Source organism: Dendroctonus ponderosae, unplaced genomic scaffold (genome assembly GCF_020466585.1).
Source record: "Dendroctonus ponderosae isolate FM_Combo_2020 unplaced genomic scaffold, Dpon_F_20191213v2 Dpon_F_20191213_1, whole genome shotgun sequence".
In the NCBI taxonomy this organism is placed as follows: Eukaryota; Metazoa; Arthropoda; class Insecta; order Coleoptera; family Curculionidae; genus Dendroctonus; species Dendroctonus ponderosae.
The window spans coordinates 14,575,986-14,588,818 of NW_026017110.1; the positions used below are offsets into that span (position 1 = coordinate 14,575,986).

Below are 12,833 nucleotides of genomic sequence, written 5' to 3' on the forward strand. Positions count from 1 at the left end.
ACGTTAGGCATGTAACGTTTCAAATTATTGTTCCTACTTTCAACCGTGCATTTTAGTAAAGTGGTAATCAGTTTTTTTGTGATAATTGATATAAGGTATGTCTGCTCATTGGTAAGTTATGTTGTATGATGTAATGTTAAATCTTCAGCAATACTCTAATTGTTTTGTTATAGATTTTAAAGGAACTTCAAATTAATTTTATGGAAAGCTTTTGAGAAGAATGTTAATGAAAGCGAAATTAGTGGAAAATCCTGCATTAATACATGCAAAGACCAACAATTTTTTTAAACTCTATCAATTTGTTAAACACTTTTCCTATGATTAGTTTACTAACGCTAAATTAGTAACGGAGATAATGTAATAATTAATGAGGTAAATAAAAACCGATGTCCACGGTTTCCTATAAAAAGAGTATTGCGGAAAATTCCTCAATGATTAACATTACAAGCAAACTATGGAATTATACTTGTTTCGTTACCATGTTAAATTACCCCAAGGCAAAGATAGCCCATATTTTATAAGAAAATACTTAAGCAAATAATCTATTGGCTTCTTGACATTTCACCTTTTGGGACAATGTTAGGTATCTCAACGCGATTATTTTATACTAAATTAATAAATAATTAAGAAACATGTTTTTTCGCATGCCAACAAATGGTTCTAATTAAAACAATTGATAAGGGTGGGATGCAGAGTAACTCATCACTGTTTCTGATAATATTTGTATATAAATACGAACCCAAAAGTCTCGAATAGGCATCAGTCGCATTCGGCTAAGTATCCTAGTTCTTGACTAAACGAAGAGCTATGAAGTCGATTTTCCTGCTCGCCCTTGTGGGCTTTGTAGCTTCCATTCCATTGGAAACAAGCCCTATTCTCTACAACTCGAAATTGCGCAGCTATGGATATCAAGGTAACAGTTTTGTTGTTCCGGAATACATAGCTTATCAATTCAGCCAGGCCCAAAAAGCTGGCTACACTCCTGCTCAGGTGGTCGCTTATCTGTTGGAACGGGGCTATCCCGAGTATGTTGCTCACTATCTTGCAGAGCAGTATGAAGCTGGTTTATCCAAGCCTTACTTCCAATCGCCCTATGAGATTTTCCGTTACTTCTACAAGCAAGGAATCAATGATAATGTTCGGGAATACATCAATCAACAAATCTCGCAAGTTTATCAACAATCTCAAATTGGTATCAATGGACAACAGATTTATGGCCAGAAATTCCTGAATGTGCCAGTACCGTTCTCCCAGTACGTTGTGCAGCAACGCAACTACTTCAACCAATACGAAAAGATTTTCTCTGGTGCGAAGTCCGCCTATCAACTTTTGCAACTAGTTGAACAACATGTCCAAAACGCCATACAGATATTGTCGAACGGCTATTACCAGCAAAGCGAACACCAGTATATTTACCAGAAATTGGTTCATGGACTTGGTTTCCTCAAAAACGGCAAAGAAGTATACCAAACTTACCAAAACTACCAGGAAAAGTACATTCCTTACTATGTCGCCCAATACTACGCCCAACAAGCCGCCTTGGTATACAAGTATTTGCAAGAAACTTACCAGTACATTGAAGGAAAAGAAATTTATTTGCCTCAACAATTTGTCCAAGAACTGCTAGTTGCCTACGAAGCTGCTCAAAAAGCCTACCAAGCATACCAACCAAGCTTTTTCAGCAAAGTTTACCAAATCGTCGTTGATGAACCATCAAATCTAAATCACGGTCAGACACCTTACAGCTCTTCCTATTCTAACTATGGACCATACAGTTCTTCCTACCTGTACAGTTCTTATGGGCCATACAAGCAATTTTACGGATACTCGGGACTTTCCAGTTACCCACAATACAGCCCTTCATACCAATATGGGCCATCTAGTTCAAATTTCTATAATTTTGGCAAATCTGGACCGTACACTGGAAGTTATGGATACCAATTTGGTCCCTACCAGCAAAGTCAATATGGGCAACACAACCAAGGCTATACTTGGCCTTATTACGCTTCTAGCTATTCATACAAGCCCTATGATGAGAAATACGGATCTTCCAGCAATTATGCGCAAATCAGCAGTTATACCCCTTACGAATATGGATCTTATGTCCCATCTATTTACAAGGTTTGGGATGGAGTTCAATCTTATGGGTATCAGTACCCTCTTAAGAATGGATTTTCCAATACTTACCCCCAGGTTGCCGCCATTGGTAAGAGCAATAATTTACTAGTGCTGAATAATAAAAAAATATATATTTAATTTATATGGAATTGATAGAATATGTTGGTAAATACGCATTGTTTTTTCTTTTAGCTGCCTAAGTGAAAAAGGACTCCGACCATGCTCAAGAACTGTTATTTAAATGTATTAATGTTAACGTTGCCTCAATAAATGGTTATAATATTGAATTTATTATGTGTTTTAATATATTAGTGTAAGCTGAAAGATATTTGCCATTCTTTTAATTTAAATATGCGAACTCGGAACTACAATGTTTTTAGCAGAGTTTGAATTTAACAAAGTGTTGATTTAAGTAATGAATAACCATCATTAACATTACTAAAATACCTAATATTCGGTATTCCAAAGGTTTGTAAACTAGACTTGTAATTTTGATGAAATGTCTTGGTCCATTTCACTATGAAATTTGCAATTTCGATGAGTGATCATCTCTGCTAATTTATTGAATATTGGTTTTACAAAAATAAGGTGCATATTACATATTATTATTAATCACGCAATATTTTTCTCACACAAAATACTGTCCAAAGTCGCATTAGGAAAACAATTGAACAATATGAGGAAGTCGAAGAGTCTTGCGATTTTATCTCAGCATTGCTATTTGCTAGAATATTAATAATACGAAATACGAATAATTAATACGAAAACGACAAAACGTTTTTTTGTAGCCTAAGTGGAGAAATAAAAAAAGTGAGAAAATACCTTGATGAGCTTTTCACATTTGGTATAAACAAAGATTACGTATGTGTGGGTTAAAGTTAAAAAAAAAACATTTTTGGAACACCGATATATTCAATGTCAATTAGAAACGCTTTTAGTGCTAAAAGATACATTTCTTTTGATACTTTCCATAACTAATTAGAATAAAATACATCTCTGGTTATATTTCAATTTAATGCAAACGAGTAAAAAATAATTATTTTGATTTATTATTTTCTTATCATTTTCCACATGATATTTTAGAACACACTATGTCGTTCTGTAAAACCATTTTTTCTAGGATTAATTTTAATTACAAATCATTTATAATGTAACTGAGATAATTTTTCATTTACAGTCGAAACCCGGTGAAGTTGTACAAGCAGTTAAGGATGCTATTGATGTCGGGTATCGTCATATTGATGGTGCATTTGTATACGGTAATGAAAAAGAAGTCGGAGCTGGAATAGCAGCAAAAATCGCTGATGGAACAGTTAAAAGGGAAGACCTCTGGGTCACAAGGTAAGTCTTTCAAGAAAGAGTAATTAATGAAATTTGTGAAAGTTATTTTACAATTAATTTAAAAGAAAATTGTATTTTTCCATAAAATTTGCAATGCATAAGCGATTAAAAGTAAAGTAGTTTACAGTACATGCCCAACCTTCATATGAACCCAACGCCAATCAATAAAATAAACTTATAAAGATAAAATAAATATCTAATTGGATACTTAATTTACAAGCATTAATAAAAGTTTTAATGTCATATTTATCAAAAATATAAAAAAAGTAGTTTCAAGGCACTGAACCGTCTAAGAGAATTCACATCGATTTCTGTTTAAAACTAGTGCTACTTTAACTAATCCTAGGCTAAAATAAACTTTAATACTTTTAATTTATTTCCCTGGTATTTATTGCACTTCTTTTAGCTTTTTTTGAAAAAAAGGTGGTTTAAAAGCAAATTATTTCTAGTTTTTAATGTTCTAATTAATTTAAGATCGGCTAAGATACTTTAATTCATATTTAATTTCCAAATTTTAATATTTTTTATTAAAAAAAATTCACGGCCGTAGGGAATCAAATCAAATAAAGTTAAAATATGTTTTACTTCCATAGAAAAATTTAAATAATTACTAAGTTATACAATAACAATAACATTTTGAAAATGGCTTTTTTTTTTAATTAAGTGCTAAGTTTGCATGCAAAAATCATTTTTATTTTTCAAGTAACAGGTCTTTAAACTAGGAAATCACTCAAACACGCCATATTTTCAGTTATACAAAGTAGCAAAAGTGCAAAAAGTTTTCAGCTAAACTAAAAAAAACTTGTGTTTTTGGACGTTTTTTTTTAAATTTAATTCTATATCGACACTAATATATCTTGATCTTTCAACATTTAACTTTTTATCTTCATGAAATTTTCACTTTTTTTCCTTCTTTCCAAATTTTTTTCAGTTTTGAGATTTCAAAATAGAACTATGAGTTATTAATTTAGCCCTAATTTTATTTTCATATCAAATTTTGATATTCAAACTCGGACCAACTGCCTTAACTCAACATTGATACCCAAAACTCGAAAATGTTGTCTTTTTAAGAAATCCGCATTTATTCATTGCGCATTAACATAAGTTCAAGTTCTTGAATTTTCCTAAATCTCATTCTTTTCATCTCTTTCAAAATATTAGAAGATCTAACAAATAAACTAGTTTCAAGATTTTAGTACTAACTCGAAAAATTTACTTTAATTTTGACTGTCGAAATCAGAGATTATACTTAAGAAAAGTAACAAATTTAAGTTCTATACGATAATGTATACTTGCCATTTGAGAAAATAAAATGAATACGTTCTATTAAATAATAGTGATTAGTATATTAGTGATTAGTATATTTGAATTGATTAAACTTATTACATTTAAAATAATAAATAGGAAAATAATAGTTAATTATTTCATCAATATTTCAGTAAGTTATGGAACTCCTACCACCGACCAGACTTGGTTGAAAAAAACATCAGGGCCTCTTTGAGCTATCTCGGATTGAAATATGTGGACCTTTACTTAATTCATTGGCCAGTTGGATACAAGGTTTGTATTTTGCATTCATCTTCTGCACAGTTTTATTTCCGGTAATCGAGATGTTTTAATTTGACATTTCTCAAAAAGTTCAATATTATTAGACATTATTAACGTATTCAAATGTTTTTCCTTAATCAAAAACAACGAAAAACTTTGTTGTTTTCAAATGCGGCCGCTGTCTCTGAATTTAATATCTCGGTTTCTGCTCTGGTTGGAATTCCGACATTTTTTCAGATTAGTCTTTTTTCCTGAACAAAATAGTGATTTTTTTCGTTCCACATACTGATGATACTCACTAAGAAACTTTCAGACACGTCGCATATCTAACATCAGTTAGTTGCGTTTCTCAGTCAGTTATCATTCTACAATGATTCTAATCCTCTTGCATCTGGTCAAAAAGTTTTTGAAAAAAAAGGAATGATTCTAGAAAAATGTAATAATAACTCTAATTAATGTTTTATATTTAACTCTTATATAATTTCAGGAAGACTTGGAGAATTTCCCTAAAGATGCCGAGGGCAACATTTTGTTCAGCGATGTTGATTACCTTGACACCTGGAAAGCCATGGAAGAGGTCCAAAAAAAAGGCCTAGCTAAAACTATCGGACTTTCCAACTTCAACAAGGCGCAAATTTCGAGAATTCTGGAAAATTGCACCATCAAGCCAGCTGTACTACAAGTGAGATTTTTGCCTGGTAGACCAATGGAGAAAATCTATGCTGTTTTGCTTTCAGATTGAGTGCCACCCTTACTTGAATCAGAAGAAATTGATCGATTTCGCACACTCCAAAGGAATCGCTGTGACTGCTTATAGTCCTTTGGGCTCACCAGACAGGCCATGGGCTCAACCAGGTAACAACGTCTCTGCAAATCATTTTTCACATTGCATTTTTAACAATATTAATTAATATTTTGAAGTTCTGTAAATGTTTTTAAAATTTTTAATTCAAAAAAGTTAGAATTACTAATTTTGAAACCCTTTGCTTAAATATTCGCACTGTTGCTTCCGATTTTTCAAACCTTCAATTTCTGAGAAATGCTAATCAATGGAATGGAAGTATGTATTTAGAACATATAATTTTAAACTTTCGCTTGTAAACTTTGCAAGGCCTAAATTTTTTGATGATACTTAATTGGGAAAATGCTGTCTGGTTATGTGTGAAAAGGAGATTGAAAAACTCAATAAATTTCAACTGATTCTTAGGTTTTAAGATTTGAAAGATGTAAACAGCACTTTAACAACTTTTGGCAGGTTTCTTTAAATATTTTTAATTTACTGGGAGCAAGTTGCTACACGACTAATTTGCATATTAGAAAATACACTAATAATATTTGGATGTAAAATGTTAATAATTGACATTTCGGGTGAAACGCTGCACGTTTGTTATAACAAAATATAATTGTTGATTCTATAAAAATGATCATTACGACTACACAGCGATTTGCAACCAATTTCAAATTTTTTAGAAGAGAAAGTTTTATTCGAACTTTTTATTTTGATTTATTTGGTGGTTAAATCATTCGCCTTTTCTTAATTGCTTGTCCGCATATTCGCCACTGTCGAAAGAGCAGCGCTTCTCCTACTTACTATATTTTGCAAACTGTAAATTAACAAATTCTAATTCGTGTCATCGCGAGCTTATCATCAACATTTCTGGAACCCCTAACAGAGCAAAAGCTTGTGGTTTGTCGACGTCCACGTAGACTTCCATGCAAATTTAAACCTGATCTTTAATTTTTAATTATTCTTCTGGATCTATTCTAAACACTATGACTATAATATGGATGTAATCAATGTATTTATTTTAAGGCGATCCGCAATTGTTGGATGACTCAAAGCTACTTGCACTTTCCAAGAAGTATCAGAAAACTCCTGCCCAAATTCTTTTGAGATATCAAGTTGATAGAGGCGTAATTGTTATTCCTAAATCAGTAACGAAAGCAAGAATTCAACAGAATATTGATATTTTTGACTTCAAACTGAGTCCTGAGGACATTGCTTACATCGACACTTTTGATGTTAATGGTAGATTGTGCCCATTAGCTACGTAAGTATAAATGTATTATTTACATTTTTATATGCTAGAAAATTGTGCATGTTCTGTATGTCGATTAGTAAATTATATTTTCAGTCAATTTTAGGAATAATAAAAAATAATTCCGTAAAACTTTGAAGCATAACTAGACATATCTCAAATATTAATACGAGAATTTTCTAATATTCTAGTTGGAAGTAAAACAAATTCCAACAAATATAACCAAACTATGAATTAAAACTTTTGTATAAGCAGCAATTCATAGATCTAAATTTAACATTTTTGTTTTAGTGCTGTGGATCACAAATACCATCCATTCACAAACGACGAATATTAAGAAAAAGTTACAAAATTAAGACACTTTGTAATTCGTTGACTTCATTAAACTGTTGCATTGTTACATTTGGTTTTGATTTTCCTTTATCACATTATTACATAATTAGCTGGAGATGAAGTCCAAGCCCCCGTAAACCAAAAACGTAGTATAAAGGTTTAGATTGAGATTCGTTCCTAACTTGCTTACAAAGTTTGTATAGATGCTAGACAGGGAAAAAAGACGTTAGAGCAGTAGTGAATCTTGATAAAACTCTATAATTTGAAACCTTCTTTCATATAATAAATGATGCAAAACTAAATTGCTTTGACTTTTTAAAATAAAGTACATATGGTGTTGCCAATAAAATTTCAACATGTGCAACTTTTCGTATGTTCATAATTTAATAGTTGACGGAATTAATTAAAAAGAGTGCTTTATTTAGTTGCATTTAATCTTGTTGTTATGGCGTAAAAACTTGCCTATTATGTAATTCTGTAAAAATTGTTGTAATTTCTAATTCGTCTCATATAATTCAACTATTCAATTTATTTCGGTTTCTAAATCAAAAGCTATTATTTTTTTAAATATTTTTCGATATATTTATTAGTAAGATAGACATTATCTTACATAAAAGTAATAATTATTTTGTGGACTTAAAGCAAATATTTCAATCCTCCATTCTGCATTTTATAAATTTTAAAATATTATAGACAGTGCTTTTTTCGCAATTTTATGCAAACGGAACGATAGAAATTGTCAATAATTGAATTTAGATCCTGAACTCAATAAGTAAAAATTATTTCATAACAGATAGATTGAAACATGTGTGAAAGCATATATTCTGACTAATTTAATTGTTTTTAATTTATTTATTTTGAAGATGCTTAACAAGTTAGTTAAAAAAACAGCTTTAAGAACATTAATTAGAAACGTATTTGGCGTTATAAAAACATTTTCTTTGTGCATTTAATGCATATGTGACTTATTTACAATTTGTTTAATGAGTATGTTTAACATTGTTAAAACTTTTATAACATAATAAAGATAAAAGAGACTAACATTAGAATATGGTGTATTATATGTGCTGCTGTTGATATTTATGTTGCAACTTGATTTGAAATCGTTTTTATAGGGAAAAATCATTTACTATAACTACCAATTATTAAATAATAGTTTATTATCAGTTAGTTGCATGCAAGTAGAAGTAGTAGTATTGTGGGGGGACCCGATGGGGCCGGTGAGTCGGTCTTAAAGGCTGTTTTCGCCATTCCCCCTCCATCCATCCCCACTGTACCTCTCTTTCCTTGACAAAGGCAAGGATCCGTCTCCACTCCAAGAAAGACCTTGTCTTCCTCTGTGAGGAAGACAATTCGATGCGGGAGAGTGGGGAGGTCCCAAGGAGGCGCACGCCTCCTAGTAGGCGACCAGTGATGGCAGACTCCTAATAGGTGGTATGATGTTTCCTCCGCTGCTTCACATTGTGGACACACGGGGCTATCACCAATTCCTAGTATCACACTTTAACCATTGAGCCAAGCCTTGCTTTGAATCAGTGGCGACAAAAAAATAAAAAGCTTCCAGCAAATATAACTTAATTATAGTCTATTCTCTAATACTAAATACGTGACATTCGCTATATATTAAATGATGATAAACGGCAAATAAAGTGCGAACCATCAGTAGAATCTCTTGGGAGTAGCGTGAGTCTATCTCACAATACTGCTGAATTTTTATTTAATCTGGCTACGCGCTCGTGCTCTATGCATTACTTGTCTTCATCTATGGCTCTATGTGTACCTTTGGACACTCGCGCAACACACTGCTTTTCCTTTGCCCTGCTAAAGCAAAGGCGTGATATAAGTGAATATTTCGCTACATTTAATTCAACGCCACCGCGTTATTGAGTTCCAGATTAGTATCGGTTATTTACCCATATCGAATTTTCAGACTGGTTTCTGGATTACCCACGCAATATACATATACTGTATGTAAGTGGCCGATCCAGATTTCGCAACCTCCATTCAAAACGTTTCTCGGAATTTCAATGACCGAAGATCGTTTAACAGCTCTTTCTATGTTATGGATTAACATTTTTTTGTCGAAAAATTACAATTCCAGTGCCAAAATAATTAAAAAACTTAGGTAAGGTAGGTAAAAATCTTTAACATTTTTGCCAGACTTTTACCAGGGGACGCCAATGTATTGAATGCTAAATTCTCTAAAGTACATATACAGCGTGCCTCGTAAGGGTATGATTGAATGAAAAAGATACCTGCAACATCCTTTGGCTGTCTTATTAATAATTGAGGAAAAATGTCTCCTCAGCTACTAATTTGCTGCTTTTAATCCAAATTACCTTTCAAAAAATTACTTGAAAGAGTCACGCAATACTTTTTCCGATTGTCCTCGATACGGGCAAAACACGATCGAAATGACCTAAAAACAAATATATTCTTACAACCTACTATTAGAACCCGGAAAACTTTCGTGGCCACAACCCTAGTTTGTGTAATATATTATTTAGGCAATATCGAAGTTCATGTAAATCATTAACGAGGAATCGGAGAAAAATGAAAATAACCACAGCTTAGAACATAATTTTAACTAGGCTGCAGTACCTATGTGCATTTTTCACTTGAAATTCTTCCCAACGGGCGCCCTGAGGAGTGTCATTATTTTCGCTGGATAAACTTTATATTAGCCGTGACTGTTTCATGCGCATTTTTTGCAAGCCAAGGTAAAATAATTTGAGGGTCCGTTTTTTAGTTTATACGAATAGAAGACTTTTTAAGATATGGATAGTTTTCATAGAAAATCTCTATATTGGGAGTCAACTAAATAGATTTTCTTTTTCATACTTTAAAGTTATCGTACCTTCTTAAATTACAAACAATTAATAGTAATAATAAGTTATCGTACCAATAGGAATTCATTAAACGTGGGTTTCAGTGGGCTAAATATAGATAAGTAGGTACCTATATTAAATATTCATAAATACAGTTTAATTTTATTTATTTATTATTAAATGGGAAATTATTGACTTAAATATACAGTAAGAGGCGTGGGTTGAGGCCAGTTAATTAAAAATGCAATGGTTTGTTTCGTTTGTCGGTAAATTAAATTAGGTACTCTGTGTTTGTATCTACTGTCCATTATTATTGTACGTGATATATTATGTATGATATTTTGTATAGTTTATTTTTTACCATTGTTGACTGTGCTGTACGTACTATATGTTGTAGTATTTTGTTTTGTACTTTTACTCGCTTTGTCCATAAAATTTGTGATTTTTTCTGTGGCAATAAAGCATATTTTGATTTGATTTACATAGCATGACCAAAAATAAATTATAAATTAATTCAATTCCAAGTAATTTTCATGTACCATATCTAAACTCAGCAGTTAATGCGAAATGAGCACAATTGAACCCAGCAAAATAAATTATGATATTTATTTAAAATATTATAACATATTTTTTAACGTCGAACTAAGATGATCACACTTTCCAATGCCCTAGGTAAAAATCATTGCCAGTTCATTTAAATAAATTGACTACCTACTAGGTAAGTTCCCAAATGTTCTGTGTTGAATTTTCGATTATAGAATCATCTTGTTAAAAAAACTGAAAATATATCTTTATGTGTATTTATGATCTAAAGCACTTAAGATTAGCACTAGCTTAGTAGTTAGATATATGACGTTAAAACGAAAGATATTAATTTATGCAAAACAATACCTATAACATAACAGCGTGCTAAACGTCTGTTCAGCGATAGCTTATCGTCTGCACATTTCAAGAAACATTCCACTATTAACCGGATAATTAAGAATTATAAGACATAATATTATATGTTTGAGTTTCAAACATATTAAAGTATTTAATTGAATGTTTTGTAAGTATGTAAAATAAAATGCCAACTTTCCACTATCTGTGGGCATTTGATCCACAAACATGTAGGGATGTTGCTATACATAGCAAAATTTTCCGTCATACAAGTTGGTAATGCTCCATAAACAATATTATTCCTCCAAATAGATTACTCAGTTCCTTGTTAAATAATCTAATGTGTTATTGAACTTGAATATTTAGATCCAGGACCGCACTTTAACATTCTTTTGAATTAACTAAATCGCTTTTATGAATTAAAATCCTTAGATTTTAGGCTTGAATGGAGAATTGTTTGAATTCATTTTGCCCTGCCTGTTTGAAATTGGTGTTTTAATCTAAAAAAATATGTTTATAAGAACATAAGCAATTGAATTGTTTTTGCAATGCATTTGAATTGTTTTCGTGTTCAATATTATCGCAATAACTGCTTCGAACACCACTTTGCCTGGAAAGTTAAATTCTGAAAATGTGGAATCTTTAATGAAAGAAAATTTTATAGTATTAGTTCACGAAGTTGTTGGGCTCAAGTTTTGTTCACGCATAGTTGTTCTAGTAAGGAATGTCTTGGTAAATCTGTAGGTAAATGCGTTTTCTGCAATACGTTCACTTGCATACTTTAATAAAACATCCTGCTTTTATAGATAACTGCTAACTACACAGCTAATCTATAGGGCACTAGATATCGATATTTCTCCAAAATGATTATTAATTGATTAAAAATAAATTAAATATACAACGTATTTCAAAAACGCTCACTAACTTTTCGGTTTGTGTTAAAACAGTTGTGATACATGAAAGATTACCGGGCTACAAAGTTTTGCAGTTTCATAAAATTAATTTTTTTTATTTAATAGTCTCTCCAGTTTTTTTGTAGTATGTACATGCTGAAAGCCAATTCTGCTTAATTTAGAACATTTTGACAGGGAGCAGAAAATTCTTTAAAACAAAATAATGGTCTCTAGTGAAACTTTGTATGCTTCGACTTAAGAACAATAAAGAAAACGCGCCAATGTCATTGCAGCAAGTCTGATAGTTTAATTGCAAATCCACCTTCTGTATTAAATTACTCTGTTGTCGCAATCAATATTTCTAATTGCTATTTATAAATGATTATTCCCGTCAGTTAAGCAATATACTTTTATTTGATAGAAAAGTGCAATATAATTAGGGAGGGACGCTGCGGTTGTGTCATAAAAATTTTCTGATAGAAAAATTTTGCATCATTTACTGTTTAAGTGTTTAAAAAGTTTTATGTTTACGTCGAAAATGCGATGGTCACGCGATTTTGAGGAACAGAGCCAAACCTCTCTAGTAGAAGGAAATAAAGTGGTTTCTACATCATAGGTTGATGAAATCAAATGTAGGAACAAAAGCTCAATACGGTGCTACTTTGTATTTGTCTGGGTGATCTAAGAAGTGTCTCAACGCATGAACGTGTTACACTTCTTCATACTAGATACTTTAAATTAATAATGTATAAATTAATTTGGGGGTTCCAACGCTTCGGCGCACATGCTGTTTGGCGCAAAACGCGCTTCCAATCTGGATTGAGTGCCGTAATTTCTTCTTTTCTGTTGAAATT

General features: G+C 31.8%; 2 protein-coding genes and 1 long non-coding RNA gene across 3 annotated transcripts in view; 2 read left to right on the forward strand and 1 right to left on the reverse strand.

The window, feature by feature from the left end:
• On the forward strand, positions 1-2,405 carry LOC109546299 (the record flags this gene model as incomplete). Its single annotated transcript, XM_048661578.1, is given in 2 exon segments — positions 1-2,206; positions 2,311-2,405. Coding segments are annotated over 2 exon segments (1,407 nt in total). The 3' UTR covers positions 2,319-2,405.
• LOC109545906 (aldo-keto reductase family 1 member B1-like) overlaps positions 1-7,446 on the forward strand; it is a gene marked incomplete at its 5' end in the record, with an annotated part of 14,991 nt that extends 7,545 nt beyond the window's left edge. The window contains 6 exon segments of the mRNA XM_048661579.1: positions 3,296-3,459; positions 4,899-5,019; positions 5,495-5,689; positions 5,745-5,862; positions 6,821-7,058; positions 7,338-7,446. Of these exon segments, the coding sequence (XP_048517536.1) occupies positions 3,296-3,459; positions 4,899-5,019; positions 5,495-5,689; positions 5,745-5,862; positions 6,821-7,058; positions 7,338-7,383 (882 nt within the window). The 3' untranslated portion in view covers positions 7,384-7,446.
• Positions 7,447-8,521: 1,075 nt separating this feature from the next.
• Positions 8,522-11,351, reverse strand: LOC125502665. The gene is made up of 2 exons (XR_007280433.1): positions 11,099-11,351; positions 8,522-8,869 (listed from the first exon to the last, which is right to left on the reverse strand). It is a non-coding gene; the product is annotated as an uncharacterized LOC125502665 (long non-coding RNA).
• Positions 11,352-12,833: the final 1,482 nt, after the last annotated feature.